This window comes from Petaurus breviceps, unplaced genomic scaffold (assembly GCF_028583685.1).
Source record: "Petaurus breviceps papuanus isolate PSGF00001 unplaced genomic scaffold, PetGlider_PUasm1.0 174, whole genome shotgun sequence".
NCBI lineage: Eukaryota > Metazoa > Chordata > Mammalia > Diprotodontia > Petauridae > Petaurus > Petaurus breviceps.
In genome coordinates, this window is record NW_027185761.1 from 3,517,982 (window position 1) to 3,542,154 (window position 24,173).

The following is a 24,173-nucleotide window of genomic DNA, read 5'->3' on the forward strand; positions in this document are numbered from 1 at the left end:
TGGAGAGGGAAGAGACGAGGTTCGAGGACAATAAAGGCTATTGCTAGATGATGAAGGTCTACTTTGGCTAGTCACAGAGGAGGAAAAGATAGGTGATGTTAGAGAGATACTTTGTATGTAAAATCACTAGAACTCAGCAACTGACTGGGGGTGGGAGGGTGACAAAGAAAGGGGTCAATGATGATGGTTGTGGACTGGGGAGAATAGTGGTACCATCAATAAAAGCAGGCAAGTCAGTCAAAAGGGCAAGTCTTAGAGAGAAATAAATGAGTTCAGCTTTGGATATGTTGAGTTTGAAGTGTCAATTGAATGTCTAGGAGGAAATGTTAAGCAGGCTAAGAGAAATGTGTAAGTGGGCTTCAGGGTGGAGGTCAGAGCTAGAGATATAGATTTAAATGTCATTTGTATAAAGGTAGTAAGTGGAGCTGTAGGGAGTGAATAAGATATCCAAAGGAGAGAAATTAGAGAAAAAGAAGATGGCCAATGTGCTCATACTTGGGCAAAGTCTATGGGAAAAGGGAGTATGAAGAAGTACTGGTTGGTCAATGGTGTCAAATATAGGAGAAAGGTCAACAAAGATGAGAACTTGGCCACTGGAATCGGTAATGGAGAAAGGCACATTGAATTTGGAATGAGGCCATTGGTAGGTAACCTTGGAGAATGCTGTTTCAGTAGAGAGATGGGGACACAGCCAGAGACAGGATGAGTGGTGGAGAAAGTGAATGTAGATTAGAAGTTCTATAGTGATGGAGAAGAGATAACTAGTAATGTTAGCTCGAGGTGGTGGCAAGGTAAATGTAAGTTTATTTTTAGGCTTGGGGAAAACTGAGAATATGCATAAAATGAGGAGATTATGTTAATAAGAGAGCAAGAGTTAGCTCGATGGAACAAGGTCAGGAAGAGATGTCTGTGAAAGGGATCACATTTGACTCAGAAGACTTCATAGCAAGATGATCGGTGGAAGCTATCCAGATTCTATAAGTCTGAACTGAATGGGGAACCAAAAATGTCTCCAGGTACTTGATCTTTTGTGGAAGGCCCCTTGGCATTTACATTTTGCATTTTGCCTCTTGTCCTGAACATGTTATCAATGGAACATAAGGGCTCCCTCTGGTGGCTGAAATAACAACCAGAAAATGAGGCATTATCCAATATATTCCATATTGGCTGGGAGTGGGGGAAGCAAGGGAAATTCTTTTTGTTGCTGCTGTTGTTAGTGAAAAGGGCAGAGCAAGAAACCATAGCATAGGGTTATGAAAGCAAATTGCTACCAGCAATGAGCCCTGAGGCAGACAACGCTGGTAACTGCTATAATTCTTTGGCAGTAAGTCACAGGAGTCTTTCCCTTCCAAGATTATTGATGGTAGGGAAAAGCAACCTAAAGAATTGTGATTAGCATTCTTTTGCTTTTAAGAAACAGGATTAAACTAAATATATCCATCTACTTCTTTAAGCCTGGAAAAGAAAGGGAGGAAATTAAGGTGTAGAAAAAAATCTTATATTTCATCATGAACTTGGAGTCACTGAACCTGATCAAGGTGCTGCCACTTATTGGGTAACCCTGGGCAAGTCAATTTTCCTTCTTGGGACTCAGTGTCCCCATCTGTAAAATGGAACTCTAAGGTCCCTTCCAGCTTTTATGCAAAAATTGTTTTTGAAACTAAGCTGAGGAAGGGAGAATTATTAGAGGATCTATAGTTATCTGCCTTTCCTCTAAAGATATTGAGTTCAAATTATTGGCCTCCTTTATTATTAAAATATTCTTAATAATAACCCTTTCCAAACAGATAACTCTATTATCAAGTTCATCATATTTGGCACTGCAAAAATTCTACTTTTAACAAAAGCCTTTATCCAGATTTTTATTAAAGCTTTGCAGCTCTTCAGTTGAAGATTTATTATTAGATTTTACTTACATTTCTCAGTAGGTTATAGTGCTTCCATAGAGGAACATAAAAGGAAAAAGATAATCACTATAAATCTCCACAAATACTAATCCTGGACTGCAACTTGGCTGATTAAACAATTTATGTTTCTAAGATGAGAGAGAATATTCTCATTTTGGAAACATTTAATATTACTTTATAGTCAGAAAACATTACATCAATTTAATATGTATTAGATTATCTTATTTCTCTGCTATCAAGTCTAAAGCCTCTAATACAAGATATGTGCTTCTTCACAGGTAGGTAAAGTTCATATTTTCTCTACAATAATACTTGTGACAACCTGGATATGAAGGGAGTATTCTCAAGGAGTGAGTGTGTGTGTGTGTGTGTGTGTGTGTGTGAGAGAGAGAGAGAGAGAGAGAGAGAGAAATTGGTTTCCAGATATAGCCATTTCTTGTGTTGTGAATGTTTAAAGTGGGTGCCAACCAATGTGATTACTGCTATGCTCACAGCTTATAAAATTATAAGCTGATATGCCTATACCTGCTAACTTCTTAATTACTGATATGGCAGAGAACATAGAGAAGACACAATGATTCTTCATGTCATGCATTTATTCGTTCATTCACTCATCATTTTTAAGTGCCTAAACTATAGTGTAAAATGCACTTTTCTGAGTGGATGGCAGGAAACAAAGTAAATTCAAGGATAAGTAAGACACTCTCCTTGAGGAATTGAAATTTTAGTAAGGTCAATCAGTCAATAAACATTTCTTAGGTGCCAAGTATGTGCTAGGCCCTGTGCCAAGCAATAGGGATCCAAAAGAGGCAAAAGACAGCCATTGCTGTCAAGTAGCTAATGGGGACAGCAACAAGCAAACAGAGGCTATAATATATACAGAAAACAGTGGCAGAGTGCTATGTGGAGAGAATGATAACTTCAGTTAGAGCATTTGGATTAAAATCTCAGGTGCCCCCTTCACCCATGAACTGTGTGTAATCTTGGACAAATTATTTGACTCTTTCGGACTTCAGCTTCCTCATTTGAAAAAATGAAGACACTGGACTAGATGACCTCTCTATTCTTTTCCAGATCTAAAGCTATGACTATAAGATCCCAAAACATATTAGAATACAGTAAATGCATTAGAGAAATGCTATGATTCCAAATGAAGGAGAGGTATTCTTTCCAGTGATGGAGATCCAGGAAGGCTTCAAGGAGGAAAGAGCATTTCACTTGGCCCTTGATGAATGGATAGGATGCTAATGCAAAGATAGGGCATTCCAGGGATGAGAATCAGTATGGGGGCAAAAGAACAGAAAGAAAAAAGCACAAGATGTTTACAGGGGATGGCTGGGTTCACTTCACCTCTACTATGGTGTAAATAAGAAAAGGGGTATTGTGATATGTGATAAGTGAGAATACACTTTGGAAGCAGACAGTAGGGACCCTTGAACACTAGGCTAAGGAGTTTGTATGAAACTATCACAATGTCTATTCATTCACTCACTCCCTCATTCATCAAACATAATTCAACACCCATGTGCAAAGCCTTATCCTTTATAATGCAGGTTCTGCAGTCTTTGAAAATTTTTTTTTGCTATTTTTTCCATTATTTCTCCATTACCCCTCCCCTGCCCCCAAAAAATCTGTCAAGCAGAAACACTATTATTAGGAACAGTTGCAAACTGCATTATTTTTGTTGCTTTTTCTGAAAAAGCAGACACCATCTACTCACTTTTACCTATAACTATTTGCTATTTACAATAATAATCACAGCTTGCCACCTTGAAAGAAATGTTATATAAAGTATTTTATAAGTAAAATAAATCAAGATGAGAAAGTTCAACTACATGACTTCCAAGTAAGCAAAGCATTATCTGTACTTACAAGGATTATCCAATGTTCTGTTGCCGTGGGTGACAAGGAGAGAATGGATACCCAAAATCCACAGATAATCCCCAAACTTCAATTTATTTAGTTCTTCCAACTTATTCCCCCAATAAGCCTTTTTACATGGCTACTAACAAGTAATAAAATCAACCAGTCTGACTTTCCTGTCTTTTTTTTTTAACTGGAGTTTTTACATAAATACTTAAATAGTCCCAAACAAGGGAAAAGCAGGAACATAAAAATGGGTAAAGGTCATGTGAATCGTTATAGTATAGTTCATGGTATTTTGGGTACTACTTTTGAGGGGTAGAGAAGAAGAATGCTTTTACTATCTCAGGTACACAAATACCCTTCGACCCAAATGTATTTAAATAATGCAAATGTTTGCTCTGCAATACAGCTCACTTTGTATATGAAGAATTTTGGATCCGATTACAGTATTCATAAAATATGTGAAAAGCAGTATCACATTTTACAACTGAGTTAAAATATGTCTTCATAAAAAGTGAGAAGTGTGAAAATTAGCACTTGATAAACATCACATACACTTGCAGACATAATGTGATAATGATTCTAACAGGTGTTAAAATTGAATGTTAATGAGTAAATAATTAACAGTCTCTCCTTTTTGTGGATATGATTTGAAGTTCTTAATTGGTAAAATAAGGAAAATTTGTTTTTTATATTACAGTCACAAATGGGTAATTTTCAATCCTTGGGTAAAATAAATTCCAAACTTATATTTTAATTGGCTTATAAGCATTCGTTTCATCAATACTGGGCAAAACCAACAAGAGGAAAATATCCCATGATACGTTTCTATCTATCTATGTATCTATCTTGTGGCTAAAAGAGGAAGTTGTGTAGTGTCCAACATGTACCTTGTTCTTAAGATTTAACATATTCAAATTTAATCCTCTTTAAATATGTGAGAAGTTATCTTTTTCCTTCTAAGAGTATGAGTGATACCACTGGTGTCTCTGCTACAAAAGTGGTATTCCCAGGGAAACTCTATAGTGTGATGAACTGGCCCAATTCCAAAGTAGCAACTGGTTTCTATTCAATCTTGCTGCCTTCAGATGTGAAGTGAGATGATGTAAAAAGGCAAAACTCAGACATGAATTATATTCTTTTTCAATACAGATCTATTAACAATATAGGTGTAGCCTATAACAGATAAAAAAAGTTCAATATGCATCTGTTAAGCATTAACTGTGTTAGGAACCATAGGTACAAGTTGAAAATCAACTAGTCCTTGCCTTCAAGGAGCTTATGTTCTTCTAGTATAAGACTAAGCTTTCCCTGTGGGCTCACACTTTAGTGGATCAATGATCTTAGCTTTGTGGGTATTCCTTCCCTCCATCCGTGTGGATTACAACTCATCCATGCCTTCTCATCCTGTGTGATTCTTGTCCATGTCTTTCTAGCAAGCCTTTACAATGGATCTCCCTGGATCCAAATACAAAATCTGGGCTATATGCCATCACTTGCTGCCATTTTTGACACTAGTTTTCACATATTAGTCACTGCGTTGGAAATATGCTGTGACCTACTTAAGCCCATCATGCATCTCTCCACTGTCTTTGGGCTGCATACAATTTTGATTCTTCAGAGTTTGTAATTTTCCATGACTTGTACACAAACTCAGCACTGGAAGGATTCTGGTGTCAGAAAACTGGATTTTTCTATCAAATTAGGCTATGAAATCACTGAAGGGATTTCCAGGGGGCAGTTCCTTCTATTTTTTTCCCCTTCTTTGGTTCTGAGCCTAGTCCATTGTCTAGCCGCAAGACATATGTACTAATTCATTGGGCTACCTCATTATACATTACAAATTTGTTTATCTGATTAGTTTTTCCAGTGTAGATCGTTATGGTGATTTCTTGTGAGCAGTCATTTAAGTAAGGACACTGTAGTACTCTAGAACATGATATAATTAGCATACTGCCACTGGTAAAGAGCAGCTGAGGATCTTACCATATCTCCATTCCCTGGATTTCATGCAGAAAAGCATCTATGACAGAGGAAAACACCTTTGGCGAGTCTGTATCTATATCTATCAATATTATCTCTCTCTCTGCATCTGTTATAACCCTTGCTTGTTGATAATTATTGGGACCACTGAACTAATTTAGCTGTGGTTGTATTAACCAGGGAGTACTGTATGATCTAAATACATTCAAGGTAGACCCCTTCTTGAGGCAGTGACCTCAAGACTGTAGTTGTTCTAAGGAGTCAATTTATTTTTTCAGAACTTCATAAACCCTTTGTCTTCCTTCCTTCCTTCCTTCCTTCCTTCCTTCCTTCCTTCCTTCCTTCCTCCCTCCCTCCCTCCTTCCTTCCTTCCTTCCTTCCTTCCTTCCTAGCAATTGGGGTTAAGTAACTTGCTCAAGGTTACACGGCCAGTTATTTCTGGGTGTGGTGCTAAGTATCAGAGCCCAGATTCGATCCCAGGTCATCCTGACTCTGGGGCCAGTGCTCTTACTCGCTGTGCTACCTGGCCGCCCCAGATTTTGTCTTCTTTAAACCAATGAATTGTGTGTCTTTAAAGAAGTGGTCCATGGTAGAAAATAATTTGCAAAACTCTACCCATTTTTTTTCATATTTTCATCAAAGATACCATCATTATGTGCACAGGTGTAAGGGTTATGGGATTTAAAGATCTTCCATGCCCCGTTGGACTTGCTGATGTAGCAGGAAGGGGCGGAGCAAGAGGAAGCGGAAGCCAAGCTAGCGTTCCTGCGTTGGCTGGCGGTGGTGGTGACGGCGGCAGCAGCAGCAGAGGCAGTGGCAGCGCGAAGTCCTTTTTGAGTTAGGACTGCTAAGGACTTTCTGCTAAGGACTCCTGCTGAGGACTGCCAGGGGCCGGAGCTGCTGGGAGCGCGCTTCCAGGACGCTGGGTGGTTGCTGTGTGTGGGGAGAGGAGGACCTTTGCCTGAGGTAGCCTGTTCTGTTTTAAAGGCTTGAAAATGTGGGTGCTTTCTACTTTATCTACCTGTGCCAATATCATAACTACTCTGATGGCTTTCACTTTCTGGTTTTGGGACTCAGTCTTTTGGTATCTTAATAAATTTTCTAGTTTATTTCCTCATATGGCAAACATGACGTATTTTGTAATGGATAATTATATCAGCATATTTGTAATCTCTATAGGCATTGTGAATATGGCATTGCTGATACAACAGGTCACTTTCATGCAAGTATCACTAAGCTGAGAAGTTAGGCACACAAGAGGGCAATTATTGTCTTTTCTATAGCCTCTTTGGGGAGCAATATCTGATGGGGACCAGATCTGTGATTTTAGTGGTATAGACAATTTTCTTATGAGGAAATTTCCTTCACCAATGGTGAAGAAAGGGTGCACGGCACAGTGGATGGAAACTTTGCCTTTGGATGAGGAAGACCTGGGCTCAAGTCCTGTCTCTGATAAAACTGGCTCCATAACTCTTAAACAGATCACTTACCCTCACAGTGCCTCAGGTAATTCTCTCAGACTGTAGAACAGGTACCCAATTACATTAGGTAATGATATTATTTATTTTCTCCCCCAATAATTTGTTATATTTCTCTCTTGCATATCTTGAAAATTAATCCATCAATACTTCAAAATTGTGTTATTTTTAGGATAGTTTTTGCCCCCCAAATTATTCTTCTTGATTTCTGTTTCTACTCTCTCAGATTATAATCTTATAATCATCAATGTCACCAATGATGAAAGCAAATGATAAAAACACTGGAAAACCTGTTTCTTTTTTATTGTCTAAGTATTGCCCTTTTAGTTCAATAAGTAAATAGATCACAGGGGTTCTTAACCTGGGGCTTGTGAGTTTGTTTAAACATATTTTAATAACTGTATTTTAATATAACTGATCCCCTTAATAATCCTATGTACCTCATTTCGTGCATTTAAAACTTTTAATGCATTTTATTGCATTTATGCATTTTAAAACATTATTCTGAAAAGGGGATTCATAGGTTTCATCATACTGCCAAAGAAGTCCATGACACACTTAAAAAGGTTAAGAAATCCTATCTTAGAGAGATCTGGCTTAAGATATGTAATTTTAACACATAACTTTCTGTTGATTTTTTTTCCTTCAGTTATTTTATGAGGTAATACTGTTCCTTGTTGTCTACCATTCATGCTGAAAAGGTTTCTAGGCTTTTCTGGCCTCCTTGTTGTACTGACTGCTTTATGCTAGCAAATGGTAACAGTCAGTGCCTTTTCCTTTGTTCATTAATTTTCCTTTTCCCTTTTTTTAAACTCCAATAGTTTATTTGAAAACATCACATCAGAGCTCTTGTAATTGTATGCAGTTTCTTCTCATCTTCACCTTTTCTTCAAAAGTGGTGTTGATGTTTACCTTTCACTAGTGAATCATCTAACTGCATGCATAGAACTGATGGTAGGAACCTTCTTGCCCTCAGTCCTTAGCTCAGTGGCTCAATCCCTGGCACATAATAGGTGTTTAATAAATGCTTTTTTCACTTATTAATTAATTAGAAAATAATACTGAGATCAGGAAATACTTTTTTTCTGTTAAAATAAAGTCAATTTCATTTTTAAAAATGAAAATGTTTTGTGCTTATCATGTCTAATTCCTTTTGATTTTTATTCTGGAAGTATTCATGATATGTAGGAGTGAGCTTTCATAGAAGTCTACAAAGTCTGGTATTTCTCATCCCTTATCTGAAGAATGTGGCACAGTGAGTAGGGTATTTAGAGACAGGAGACTTTTTTTCAAGGATGGATTGGACTATATAAATCCAAAAGAAAATCTGTGACTGAAATTCTGTGATTTTTTTGTGATACATGTTCAAATTTTGCTTCAGAAATTTAGCTTTGTGATTATGAACAAGTCACTTAATTCTCTGAGAGTCTCAGTATCCTTCTTTGCAAAATGGGACTAATAACACCCGTACTACATACCTCACAAAGCTGTTGTTAGGCAAGTTTTCTATAAACCTTAAAGTGCTACATAAATGTGAATTATTACTCAATTCCAACTCCTTGTCATTGTCATCATCTTCATTGTCGACTTTGTTATCATCATCATCATTACCATCTCTTCTTCCTCTTCCTCCTTTCTGTGCCCATTTTTGTATTAAAATTGTATAAATATAAGTAAATCTTGTTTGGATCACAGCAAGTCCTTCATAGACTTTCTTTATATCTTTATTCTTTGGGACAGATGTTAGACATAAGTTGCTATTACCTTTAAGTGTGATGGTCTTTTTGCTTATGGTCAACATGAACAATCTAAAGAGAAATGACCAGAATTTGGGATACAATATGATGCTGTGGAAAAAATGAACTTGGAATCATGGAATCTAAGTGCAAATGCTGTCTCTTCACACTTAGTATCTTGTGTGACTTGGAAGTGATCACCAACTTCCAAGGCATCATTTTCCTCATCTGTAAAACAAGGGAGTTGGACTAGATGATTTCTAAGATACCTTCTCATTGTCTTTAGGGAACAATGAAGCTGAAGTTGTTGAATTCCTTTACTTGCCTCTCCAAAGAGTATCAGTGAGCTATCCTTTCATTAATTATATCTTTGTTATGTATTCTGTTTTCATTAATAGTAGGTATATTTATAATGATATGGTTCAGTTTCTCCAGTAGCACATTAATCAACAGTATAATAACTCATTGGCTGTTAAATGGGAGGATTATTCCAAATTAAATGAATGCAAACAATTGGCATGAAATCTATGTGATTCTTGGTGCCCCTACCCTTCCTGTCACTGCAGAAGTGGAAGGGGACTGTGTTATGGGAATGGGAACTTAAGATCTTCCCTGCCCCTAGGCCCCTTGATGGGCTTAAGTGACTCTGAGAACCTTCCTTGATTTGAAAATATACTCTGCCCCCTAATAGGCTGAATGTGGTCACATGGAGCCTGTGGCGGGAAGTTTGTTTTTCAGGAATGCCCACACCTTGTTGCTTTGTGATTAGGCAGTGGGGTCAAGAGGGTGGTGACATTCTCTGAGCCAGAAGAAGGCTATATATACGCTGATGTGAGATTTTGCTTTGGGGCTCACTTTGAGAAGAGTTGTGTGATTTTACCGGATGAGACACTGGGCAGCCATTGAGGGGCCTCCCCCCCCAGCCTTGAAAACCCAGATGTTGGTGCTTCCCTCTCTGGTAAATGACTAGGTATGGATGTAATGGTCAGACAGTTGGAAGCCTGTCTGCTGATTTGTTTCTCTGTCTGTATTTGTTGTCTGCTTGTAACCTCTGTATTCTCTGAAGTTTGGGGTGCTGACCTTTTTTCCCCTGAACTAGGGTAATGACATATGCTTGATTAAAGCAAGATTGTTAACCCATTTTGAGTTGCTTTCCTTTAAAAAAGTAGATCTAAGAACCTGTGTTGACAGTCATCCTGGGTATGCTAGGGTGCTCGCTGCTACTGACTGGACCAGACCAAGGACCATCTTCTCTTTTTCTTTGTCTAAGAGAATTTCCATGACTAATGAATTCATTACCTAGCATCTTACCCTATTGGTGGTGAGCTTCTTCATATTTAACTGGATTGGTTTTCCCAACTGGGACCAAACTCAAAACTTTTATAGGTTAATACAACTTGTTTAAGCTTTCATTCTTTTGATGTTGCCTTTGGGGTATCTGGTTATCTCATATCATTATGGGGCATTAAAATGAGCTTTTTTATGAAGACAGTACTTTTAGCCATCCTCAGTATGAAAGTCACAGGTTCAAATATTGATGAGGGAATAGAAACTGGAACTGGACTACTGTGAAACTGATTAATTTTCCTCTACTAATACAAGAGCAAAATTAAAATAAAACCGATTAGGAAGAGCCTAGCCATGGAATACACTCAGTTAGAAGTAAAATCTTCTTGGAAAGCAAAGTGTGTCAGAAAAGGTACTTCACCTGGTAAATTCTCCTCACTCAGTATAATTCTCTAAGGCCAGAATATTTCACCATCAGGAGAGAACCAGGAAATTTTTACATTTTCAAAAAAAAAGTTTACTGAATTAGAATGGATTTTACTCAGCATTGGATCAGGTCACTATTCTCTATAATAGGAGTTCACTGAGATGATATTCAAAATAAACCACGAATATATTTGATTATCTTCATATTGACTGTGGTAATTAACAAATCAATGGTGGCATGATCTTGTAGCTATTTTAGTCACACAAATCTGTCCTGGGGTTAAAAGAAGTTGACATAACAAGGTGGCTAACAGGCATCTATCTGCCTTCTATTTTGAGCACGCATCTAAGAATCTTACTTCTCAATATAGACTGACCTTAATTCTTCAATTCTAGATGTTTGATCCACTCTATTTATAGCCCAGAGTCATGGGAGGCAACATGGAATAGCGGATAGAGAGCCAGTCTCATTGTTGGGAAAATCTGGGTTCAGGTCCTGGCTCTGATACATATTGCTTAGGTGATGGCTGGAAAAATCACTTCTCAGGCAACTTTCTAAACCTATGTATTGAAGAACAATTGCTAATCTGCAATGGTGAAAAAAAAAGTTTCCTTACTGTGAGTGGTTCCTCTAACAAATGAAATCGCACATGTGAATCAAAAAGAGAGAATTATAACCCATAAACACTGTAATTTTCTCCAGTTCCTCTCTACAACTATTCTGAATGCCCATTTGTCACCATTTTAATTTTTGCAATAGATATTCTCAAATAAGAGTTTGTTGCTAGAATTCTTGTTAATTTTTACAACATTAGAGATCTGAGTCATAAATCATCACAAATCCTGAGACTTTCACAACGTTTTGGCAGACATTACCTTTTCCTTATTTGGACTCACCTTTTGATGAACTGAGGTAAAATAACCATGACTTTTATGTGACAGAAGTCTTTTATTCCAAAGAAAAATGAAAGCACTTCTTAGCTGGTCTTTAAAAAAATTATTTAAAAGTTATTTCTAGTTTATTTGTTTCTCACTTGATGTCTCACATTAAGGTCGGGTCAAAACAATACTAATTTCTATTCTATGGAGGTAATAGGATATGCTTGTAATGAAAAATACTTCATTGTGGTAGGGGGGTAAACCCTGCCTTTTCCAAGGTTATACTGCTAGAGACTAAGCTCTGTCAGAGAGTCTACCATACTGGAAAATCTTCTAGAATGGGCTCATACTGACAAAAGAGCAGATGTATCATGATTCGAAATGAACATTATACCCTCATCTAACAAATAATCTAGGCTTTAATTAATAATAAATCTCAGCCATGTTGACATGTCAGGTAACAGCTGATATTTCCAATGGCAATGTACCAGATGACACAGGACAAGTAATATACTGAATTTGTTTGATTCAGAGTAGGGAGAATTCAAATTCTTTTTCAGAGAAATGATGAATACTTCAAATTTAATGACATCTTTTACATTAAAAAACTCCCCTATTACATAAAAAACAGTATGATATATTAGTTTTATTTTTCAAATTTTGAACTTGGAATCTTTTTATTACTAGTGTTCTCTTGAGCACTTCTCTATGTCTGATGGCCTTTGAGGTTGTTCACGGTAGCCTGATCTGTAGCCAAAGATATGAAAGGAACCTTGTATTTCCCCAAAGACTTAGACATGTTAATTTTTAGGGGGGGGGAGGGCTACACAGGTAGCACAGTACACTGTTATAAGAGCATCCATGGGGTGCTTAGGACTAAGGTTTCATTTACTTATATAGCACTGATAAATTGGATATAGAGCATGTGGTCTGATTCTCTTGGGGCTGTTCATCATTTTCTGCATGAAATCTTTCCTGATCCTCCCCAACTAGGAATGCCCTCTCTCCTCAAATACCATTTTTTGTATATATTTTACATATATGACTTTGATTCATTTTATATTTGTGCCATCTTTTTTCCATATATTTGTTTTCCCCCTCATCAGAATGTAAGTTCCTTGAAGGTTGGGACTGTTTCATTCTTTGTACTTGCATCCATAGTGTCTGGCCCACAGTAAGTGCCTAATACATGTTTGTTGATTGATTTTTAGTATTTTTGTGTAATAATAATAATAATAGTTGCTTTTAAGGTTTGCAAAGGGCTTTATATACATTATCTCATTTGATTCTAACAACAACCCTATGAGGAAGATGCTATTACTATTATTCCCATTTTACAGAATGGAAAACTGAGGCTGTGAGAGGTTAAGTAATTTACTCAGACTCATGCAAATTTAAAATGTGGCAGGATCTGAATCCAGGTCTTCCCAACTCTAAATCAAGCACTCTATCCACTATGTCAGACTTCTCTTGCCAGGTGAGGTCATGCATGGCAAATCCAATGGATTTGAGCAGATCACATTAAGAACTGGAAGGAACCTTAGAAATAAGGTCCAGAGGGACTGAGTGAGTTGTCTGAGGACACCAAAGTTAGCACATAGCAGAGCTAAGATTCCGGTACAGATTCTTTGACTCTAAATCCAAGCCTCTTTCTACCTTATCATGCTGCCCACCTCAGTTCTATCTAAACTGAATGTACTTTTTATAATAGAGACAGTCTTCATTTAGCTTAACAGAAAATGAGAAATAATACTGTAATGTGTTTATATAAATTGTTGAAGGGAGAGTAACACATAATAAAAATATGATCAAGTCTATAATGAAATGAACAATGAACCAAACCAATCACACATTTTTTCACAGGAACATATCCATGGGCTAATAAAAGGAGAATTTCAAAGAGAGGTCAGTCTACAATAATAGAGAATTCACATATAAAAATAAGTTTACTTCCTAACAAAGGCACATAAACCTTAGCAAAATCAACCCATATGACTGTAGGGTGACGTACATATTCAGAGGAGAGGAAGTCAAAATGTCAGTCCTACAAGTGAACAGGTACAGCAGGAGAACTGGAGGATAGGAGAGGCACCCAGGAAATACCAGAGGTATGAAGGTCTTAGGAAGAGGCAAAGTTTGTCAGAAGCGCTTGCCATGTGTAGGGAATGATGCACAACAATAAACTGCAGGGGGAAAAGAAATGGGAAAATATGTAAAGCTGACACCATGACAAAATAAAAGGTCTACCATCAAGAATGATTTTGGAGCTTTGGGGATTTTAGCACTGCTCATGGAATCTGATTTCAGTTGAACAAAATCACTCACTTACCAAATACTATAATGCCCATGAAAGCTGACACTATCCAGTTACCCAGAGCAGAGGAAAATCTACCTTTTGTCCAATGGAAATACCGAGCGGAAAGTCAGGAGCAGTTTCTGCCATAATTCTTGCTAATAGGTTTCAAACCTTGTATAAATGGACTGCCCCTTCCAGGGCAGAATAGGTAGTCTGTTTTCCTGTCTACTGCATTCTTGAAGGGTCTGCTAAAATGGTCAAGATCAGGGGCTAAGGCAGGGGTTGAGTATCTTTGAACATAATACTGGGCTAAGCACAAAATAATTCATTTGTATATAGTGAACAACAGATTGATTTACGAATACACTTCAAGTGAAAATGAATTTTTAGAACCTCAATTTTAAAAGTGAGGTAGGATGGTTATCTAATAATAAAAGACTGGCCCTGGAACCAGGAAGATCTGAGTTCAGGTCCTAATTCTGACACATACAAATTATGTGACCACTGGCAATTCATTAAGTCATTTACCCTCCCGGTTTCCCTCAATGCAGGAGGCAATTTTCAGACCACAAGCTACAGACAAGTTTCACGTCTGCTCAGTAGTGGGAGTTTCCACTCTTGGAATCCCTACACTGCCAGAATCACAGCTCCATACCAAAAGGGTTGGGCTTTAAGAACAAAAAAAAGTAATTTTAATTTTTATATTAATTAGGATGCCTGATTTACCTATCAAAAAGTGGCACTTGTAAAAAGAAAGGCATGGTGGTCTCCTTAACTCTAAAAATTCTAAGATACTCAGTTCTCTAATTCATCCCTCTATCCTCAGGCTAAAACATCCCCACAGAGTCAAGCTACACTAGGCAGATAAATGTCTTAAAAGCTTCAATGTCAAGGCATTTTTTTCTCACCTAATTTTAATTTCTTTTGTGTTTCAGTCAAAGTCCATTTCCTCTTGTTCTGTGTTCAGTGAAGAAGACAAGTCATAATTCTTTCTATGATAACCCACAAGACAATTATTCATTTGCCCTTTGTCTAAATAATCTCACCTCCTTTCTCCTTTCCTATTAATTTTTGTGACTCTCTTCTGAGTTGTTTCTCTACATTGTCCCACATGCCTCTTAAGTTATGGAGCTTAAGATTATACATAGCATAGGATTTTGAGTAGACTTAGTAAATATAAAAGAATACTTTTTTCACTCACAAGTTAAGCATACTGATAACCATGAACTCTTTGTGGTTTCTCTTTTTAGAAGGGCTCTGGACCTATGATTTCTTCTGGGCAGTAAACTCTCAATGTGGAAACTCCAGTTACCAATGTAGACCGACAACTATAGTGTAACTTATTATAGTCTTAAGGAGTTGCCTATGGGCCCCAAGGAGTTAAATGACTTGTTCCTAGTCAAAGAGAACTTGAACTCTAGTCTTTTGGCCTCCAAGGATGTCCCTCAGTCTATCACATCTATGCTACTTTTATTTCTTGATCCTAAAGTGGGTACACCCCCTTTAGTCCCTATTTTCCACTTAACCCTGAAGTACTTTCATTGATATGGATGGAGATGGTTCAGTGGTATCACACAGGAAAAAAGAGGTTACCTTTTTTTCTGATCTGTTTCTGAGTAGGAACAGGACTCCTATCAGGCTGCTCCCACAGTCAATGATTTCCTCTCATTTTCTGGGAAAGCGCAGTTTATTCATTATCCTTTTCCTGTTTTCATGGATTCAGTGCCTATTCCCATAGCAGGGAGAGCAGCCGTGTAGCTTACATTCTTGTTAGTGGGAATTTCAGAGGCAAACATAGACTTGGTAGGGAAGGGTGCTTACCTGAGCTGGCCTCTAAGATTCCCTAAACCCATAGCTGATGGCTGAAGGACTCTCCCCATAAAAAAAGAATTAAAAAAAAAATTTCCATTTCAACCCACTTTTAGAATTAGCTATTTTGTTGTAATAAAGTAAGTGGGCTGTTTCCCTCCTTCCCTCCAACTTTTAAAGTCACGGCAGAAACTCATTCCCAAGAAAGGCATAGTATCAAAAGGAAAATGCTATTGTCTTTATTCAACAAGCTTATGTGATATCATTATAGATTGCAGAATTACAAAACTGAAATAGATTTTAGTGCAGCCTAGTTTAACCTTCTCATTGTACATGGGAGGAGCCTGGGGCCCAGAAAGCAGTAGTGACTTGCCAGAGGTTATACGGTACATTGGGGCAGAGAGAGGAGAACTTAAGTTGTCTTAACAACCAAGACCAGGGTTCTTCTACCGCCATACCCCACTGCCTAAACTTTGGCTATGGCTCTGAAAACTTAGATTCTTTCTAATAATATTAATGATAAAATCATATCATATTCTTTATAATATATTACTGTAATATGTTATTTGCATATTAACATAATAATAAAACAAATAAATAATTTTATTCTTATCTTCTGGAATCTAACCTTCCTTTCTTTCATTCCAATCTCCACAGAGTTCTTTCGAAGGAAACCTGGGCCCATGGATTAAAATACAAGGGAAAAAAGAGCATGGTGACCCTTACAGAAGGTGCTTTTATCTAGCTGTATCATTTAGAAGTGGATGGGAGTCAACCTCCTCCCCTCCATCTACCACACACTCATACTTTAATAAAGGAAGGCAGGTGGTACAGTGGAAGGGTCTGGATTTGGAGTAGCAGGAGTTGAATTCAAATCCCAGTGTTGCTGATTTACTGCCTGGGTGACATTAGGTAATTAACCTCACCTCTCTGGGCCCTGATTTTTTCATGTGTAAAAGGAAGTAGGGGCTAGACTTGGTGGTCTCTGTGGTCCCTTCTAGCCCTAAATCTATGACCCAATGATGTCTAAAAGACATTATGGATAAAACTAATAGGACAGAAAACACAAGGAAAAGGTAGCAACTAAAAGTTTAATCTGTTCTACTTCAAACCCTTTTAAGGGACTGCAATTTAAACTCCATGTGCAGTGACCCTAAAATCCCCAAACTCCTTTAATTGGGATAAGTAATAGATCGCTTGTTAACAGTACATTCATTAGAAACACTGCAAATCATGTGATTCAAACCGGTCCAATGCAAACAGGGTGACCAAGCATGGGGTGGGTGAAGCACATTAAAAGTTCAGTACAGATCAAATCATTGGCCATTGATTAGAAAGTTAAGAAAAAAACCTCACAAGCACAAATGCCTTGTTTTAGCCACACACACAAAACACAGAGCTATGTGATGAGATGTCTAAAGGTTAATGGGAAAGCTCATTTAATGAGAATAAAAAGATTCAAGAACAAATAGTAAGCAGAACAATTGTTCCGTTGTCCCAAGAAAATGGACTCTTACTATCCACTCTAGGAGGGCTCAAATCCATCCCTAAAAGCCCTATTCACGAACAACTTCTGCTCCACATAAGTTTGAGAAATGATGTGGTACAATTATTTCTCTCAGATTGTGTGCAATAAAGTATTCTTCCAGTCAAGCTTGGGTCTGCCTAATAAGACAGCTGTCTTATTCAATTGGAGCTGCCAGGAAGAAGGTGATGTCATGGATTGTGGAGGAAGGAATGAGTCTTAATGGAATCAAAGCAACAGCTGAAAACAGACCTTTGTTCCTGGAGCGCACACCTCTCCCAGCCTTTTCTTCAGTAGCTTTAACAAGTAAGAACTTTCAAGAACTCAATTTCAAGGAGGCATAGTCATGCGTTCCATCATCATACACCAAAGGGGATAACAGTCAGCCAAACTAATAACCCAGATGACAGTTTTTCTCCTCCTGATTTCCAGCCAGGCCCCCAAATAGGATCTCTCTCATGGATATTCATTTTTTTTCTACAATTAAGATGGGACTAGTTCTTACTGCTTCTGAAGAGTGACTGGAATAATTACTACCAAGAACTTCTCTAGACAGAATAGCAAAGGTCAAGGGATATAGAAGAAAGAGATGCTGCAGTTAGAATCCAATTAGTTTGATTCTTCTCTGTCTCCCTGATTATCTTCTAGATGTTAGGAATGGGGGGCTGATAATGGTCACTCTCACCTCCCAACTGTATCAGCTTCTCTTTACACAACAGCTTTTAGAAAAGGAATTATTTTAAATAAATTAATTAAATAAATTAGTTAAGTATTATTATTTATTGGAGATTTATTTACCTCCAATAAATATTTATTAAATATTAAATTATTTAGTTAAAATAAATAAATAAATGAATGAATTCTAAAATTTTTTTTTCAAAAAAACCTCAATTATTTATGTGTGATTGGGCTGGGGAGGTGATTTTCTGTTGTTGATAGAATTAGACCCCCTTGATTCAAAGCTGTGACCTATTCTTAAAAAAAAAAACAAAAAAGCTATACTCACAAAGACCATAAAATCTGGCCCAGGGTTTGAAATGCAAAAGGCATAGTTTTTGCATTCAGCTCCCTGGGGAATGTGAAGAAAAGTCTAGAAAGAAAAATAGTGGTTATATGTGACCTAACTAGATCAGTAGTTAGATGATTGTAGGGGAAAAGTATATGAATTCTCTTTTTTGGCTGAGAAACACATAATGGAAGACCTTTTACTTTCTCCCTCTATTGCCTGATGGAATTAGAATGGGGAGGTTGAATTATCTTGTTTATAAATATGCTCAATTATGCTCAAGAGAAATATTCATTTGTAATTTAATTCTGTTCTATTTGCAGGAATCCATATATGACTACATTTTAAAGGTTATTGTTAAGAAATATATTCTTAACTTACAGAAGATAATGATTGATAGGTTTCTATGTTTTTATTTATTACCAAATTCTCCTACAAATCCACGTGTTTGCTAGTATTCTTTCTAGGGGAATGCAAGATTCTTGAGAGCAGGGACTGTTTTGTTTTTTGTCTAGGTATTCTTAGTACCTAGCACATAATTGGTCCTTAACATGCTTTCTGAATAGAATTCACTCTCTCTTGAACTAAAGTTCAATCTAACATTCCATTTCAGTAGCCAAATGCTTGAATGATCCATAGGGCTGCTGAATGGGAAGGTTAGTCAGTATCTACAAATTCCCTCTTGGAGTAGTGTTCTTAACAATCTACTGGGGCATATGGGAACAGTTTTGAAGTGGTGGTGTACTGTGAATATCTGGCATTCTCTTATATTTCTGTGCTTGGATTCATATTTGACTGTGTCAGATGTTTGAGTTTAGCTAGCTAGATAACTATCCACATTTGTCACTTTATTCTTTTCTCTATTTTCTCCTGATCACAACATATCTTATATTTTCCAAACTAAAAGATGGCAATCATAGATGAGAAGTAACTACAGAGTAAGGGTTGGGTCCAATTCTTGGCATTTAAAAAATGAAAATAAGATCTCAAATAATATCCGGATCTCTCTCTCCCTCCTTCTCTCCCCTTCCTCCCTCCCTCCCTCTCTCTCTCTCCATATACATATATATGTGTGTGTCTGTCTGTCTATCTATCTATCTATCTATCTATCTATCTATCTATCTATCTATCTATCTATCTATCACATATAAACTACAGCTTTATCCCTTTATCCAATAAGATTGAAGTGAATTTTTAATGCCTGAGATGATGACACAAAGAAAATGTTTTACAATCTTAGTATTTATGAGCAAAGCATACAGAAAATTGAAGGGTATATACTACAGAGCTTCTTGGTAAGCACTAAATAATAGTAACAACTATAACAAGCACAATATATATCTATCACACTTTTACGTTTTGAAACAGCTATTTACATTTTGACTTTGTGAGTCTAGTACAAGTATTATTATCTCCATTTTACAGATGGGGAATGGGAAGCACAGAGCATTACCAAAGTTAGATTATGATCTCAATCCAGGGTGTGACAAAAGGGAGTTGAAAGCATCAGGCTCCTTCTACTCAGCATTCTTCTTTAAAGACTTAGACAGCGAAATCACTCTAATAACCTAGTACTTTTGACTGCAGAGAATGTTCCTTTTTCAAATAAAGCTATATTGCCCACTACTGACCAGGAAAGAATGCCTTCCTAATTCTTTTTGAGTTGAGGTAAATCAACTTATGGTGACCTTGTGGAAAACTTCAACCATAGCTTAAAGCTTTAACATGGGGAGCAAAAAGCTACATTTACACAGAAAGCTGTAATTATGGTCAAGCCAAGGCCTAGCAACAGCCCAGCCCGATGGAAATGAGTCAGAGTGAGGACTGGTAAGAAGGACACTAACAATTGGGAGTTCTTCCAGAAGACAGCATCCAGGTCAAGGGAGGGAACTAGAGATACATCACGCACAACATTGGGGATGTTGATGTTTAGCTTGGATAAGAGAAGACTTAAGGGAGACATGATAGTGGGCATCAAGTCTCTGAGGGGCAGTCATCTGGAAGGAGAATGAGACTTCTTGGTTCCAGAAGGCAAAAGCAGGATCGATTGGTGGAAGCTGCAGGGGCAAACTCTGTTGCCATGGAAGGAAAATGAAAACTACCCAAAGGGAAATAAACTAACGTAGGAGACAACGCATTCTCAGGCAAAGCCTGAATGATCACAGTTCAGAATTGGTGTAGAGGAGATTACTGTTCAGGTATGGGATTATAAGGTTTCTTTGTTCCCTTCTGAATCTGAGTTTCTGTGGGGAAAGCCACTTAGAGGGCTTTCGAGAAGGACAGCGAAAGTATTAAAGAGGTTGAAGAGATAAGGAAAGAAGGCTCAAAGTAAGAGTGATTCAAAGGTTAGCTGAGACAAGGAGTGATGGAAAATGGATGAAGGTGGGTGAATGGGCTACAATTATATCAATAAGCTTAATTTCTTCTTCTTGTCTTATTTTTAAGACTCAGAGTGGGGAATAAGAGGGCAAGTACAGTGTCTTTACTTTAGGGTCTTCTAGTTGTGTTTATATTTATTCATCTTTGCAGATCACTGCTGCTCTTGTTGACTCAATACTACAGTGTATGTGAAAGAAAGTATTACCTTTGAAAACATTTGCTATGAATACTTATTCATGTCACAAAGGAGAGAAAATTCAAGTGAGCTCAATGGAAGGTGACAGGTGGAACTGCTGGAAACTGGTCCGAGAATATCTGTAGTCAGGGAGCCAGGAGGATCTAGTCACTGAAAGACCAGGTGACCCCAAAGAAGCCACCGCCCAAGAAGTACCAGGAGAGAAATATAAATCGGCTAATCTGAACTTTTCCGTGGCATTGATGGATTGTAAGGTCCCGGTGAGGTTAGACCCTCCATGCAGTTAAATGTTAGAGAAAAAATAAAACCAAAGGGGAAACAGTGGGTTCATTTTGTCTTATCATCCCCACACTCCCCATCCCACTCCTTCCCCCCTCCCCCAGCCTGTATCACTAAGGCATTTAGGTCAGTTAGGGACACAGGATCATTGTTTTTAATAGTCTGTACATAGCATGGCAAACTAGTTATAGCAAAGAAAGATTCATGTTTTAACCTGTTAAGTTTCATGGTTTCAGGGGTGGGGGGACTGAAAGGAAAAGAAGAAGGAACATGGAAACTTCTTCTATGACTCTCTGAATAATTCATTCAAATAGATATTGAGCACTTAAGAACAAAGCACTGTGCTAGGCATTGAGGGATACAAGATGAAATTAGATGCAGTCCTGGACCATAAGGAGATTATCCTATCTTTGAATCTTGGATCTTTCCTCACTACTATTTCTGTGTGAGGATGTCCGGGTGTTGGGGTGTGTGTGTTCCTGGGGTAGGGAACAGTATGGAGGTGATTCTGTATATCTGCCTTAGTTTAATTTGGGATATGGGGGTGGGGGAGAGGTTTCATTGTAGAAGATATACAAATGAAATGAAGCACAAAGAGAGGGCCAAAAGGAGGGGCCATGGAAGGAGAAATGGAACCATTTGACATAAAGAAACCGAGGCTCCTTCTTCCTTTCTTTCTTTAGTTCTACGGCCCTGGATGTGACTCAGAAATTACCCTTCCTCAATTCCAATCAAGTTGGAGAAGAGGCGTTCTCTTTCCCCGACACTGTAGAGGCCCAAGAGGTTACATAAATTTTCTGGGAATATCTCTTACACTTTCCCTAAATGGAGGTCTCTTCCCAAACTCTGGTAACCTATACCTCCATACCTGACATCCAACACATCATAATTTCAGCAAAAGCACTTTCCTTATCAGAAATAAGAGAAACACAAAATGTCTTAAGGATGGAAAATGATAATTTACGAATAACAATGAAGGGAACTTCCATTTATCATATTTTTGAGGTAAATTCTGACAGTCTCATTGAATTATCAAAGGACCTGGGTCCCATTCATGGATCTGCCTCATTAATAGCTATGTGACTTTGGTAATGTCTTAGAACTAAAGAATCTAGAGCTGGAAGGAATCTTAGAGATCATTTAATCCAATCCTTTCATATTTTCAGATGGAAGAAAATGAAGCCCAGAGTGATTAAGGACTTGGCGGCAGAGGCCAACTATAACAGCAGAGAGTGGATCTGAATCCCATTTCTTTTTCCACTCCAACAGCAGCTAAGTTGTGCAATGGAGAGAGTGCCAGGCCTGGAGCCAGATGATCCTGAGTTCAAATCTAGCTTCAGAAATTTAGTAGCTGTGTCACCCTGGGTAAGTCACTTAACCCTGTTTGCCTCAGTTCCTCAGTTGTAAAATGAACTGGAGAAGGAAATGCCAAACCACTCCAATATCTTTGCCAATTGGGGTCATGAAGAGTCGGGCATGACTGAAATAACTGGACAACAATATGAACAACATCTCTGGATTAGCTGCAGTCCAACTCCAGTCAACTTAACTATAATTTTGAGTCAAAGTGAGAGGGGAAAAAGCTGCAAGGGCCTATTCTTACTTACATATCCCAAGATGGTTTAGCTTTAGAACATAATAGCACCACATGTTGACTCACACTTGAAAGAGACAAAGGCAAGCAGGTGCTTGAACTGGGCAATGATGTGATTTTTCCATATAACTATCCCTTGACTTCAGGCTAGACTACCTTATGGTACTTATTAAACCACAACATATTTAAAAAAAATTTTTTTTTTTGCTTTTTGGAGGGGGGAGGGCAGGGCAATTGGGGGTAAGTGACTTGCCTGAGGTAACACAGCTAGCAAGTGTTAAGTGTCTGGGATCAGATTTGAACTCAGGTCCTCCTGACTTCAGGGCTGGTGCTCTATTCACTGCATCACCTAGCTGCCTCTAAACCATGACATATTAGTGATGGTGATCAGAAAGCCCAATTTCAACATACTGGGCATTGAGGGATAGCTTACACAAGGAAAAGAATCGAAAGTTATACCCTGGCAATAAGTACCATAGGCTAAGTGGAATGCCTCAGTTTCCTCCTTCCCAAGGAATGCTGTTGACACTAGAAGGATTGAGAATTTAAGAATGCCTTGAGGGCACAAGTTGTCAATTGACACAGTGTATTCCTTTAAATCTCTAAGTTAAAGAAAATAAAGATGATACGATACGTGTTTTTATTTACAAATAAAATTATAATATTCTTGCACCAAAGAATATGTTTTCTGTAGTGTTATTGTTGTTATATCAAATGGTGGTCTTTCATTCAAAGTCTAGAAGCCAGTTGTTCAACAACTCTAAAAAGGGCAGAATAGCCGTTTGATATTGTGCTGTTAATACTGTGAAGTTGTAAAAAAAAAAAAAGAAAAAACCCTACAAGTTATCTGGTTGCCATGCTCAGCCTCCAAATACAACAAAACAACATTTTCATTTAGTGGGCTGTGCTATCAGTAAGGATGTTTTAAAGACATCTCTAATGAGAGAAACATGATATCCTTACTGACTGTCCTTGGCCACAAAAGTATCACTCTGGCTTTAATTCTAACCACACACAAATTAAATATGTCTCTACATGCTCCAGTATTTCACCCATGGCACATTCCATGCTAAAAACCCAACATATTGCATTGTTCATTTCAGGAGAGAGGCTGGAAAGGAAAAACATATATGGCCGAAGAGCAGAATGGCAAGTCTGGAAATTCATCCATTAGAAGTCCATCAGAGAAATGAACAGTAAAGACAGAGTTGAAATAAAACACCTACGTTTGGGTCCCAGTTCTGAGGATTCTGTCCCATCTGCTTCACAGTGAAACCCTGGAGAATCCACAATATCTGTGTCTGGAGGGGGGTGGGGGGGGGGGGGGGGAAGCACTAACTGGGGTGGGCCTCGAGGAGAGCCTCTAGGAGGCTTCTGTGGCACCTGTCGTCCAACACCTATATGGAATCAATGGGCTAGTTACTTCCAAAGCTTTAGCTGAGAGACACCTTTCCTTTCAAAAAGAAATCTGAGATATATGATTCCAATTCTCCTCTCTCTCTCTCTCTCTCTCTCTCTCTCTCTCTC

The 24,173-nt window shown here is 38.0% G+C and overlaps 1 protein-coding gene across 13 annotated transcripts in view; it reads right to left on the bottom strand.

Annotated features, from left to right (window-relative positions):
* Positions 1–24,173, bottom strand: part of COBL (cordon-bleu WH2 repeat protein) — a 371,034-nt gene that overhangs the window by 79,194 nt on the left and 267,667 nt on the right. For 10 of the 13 annotated variants that reach the window (XM_069083710.1, XM_069083720.1, XM_069083712.1 and 7 more), the window contains one exon: positions 23,873–24,043. The exons of the other annotated variants lie outside the window; for them this stretch is intronic. In XM_069083710.1, the coding sequence (XP_068939811.1) occupies positions 23,873–24,043 (171 nt within the window). The remainder of the gene's footprint in view (positions 1–23,872; positions 24,044–24,173) is intronic. 13 annotated transcript variants of the gene reach the window in all.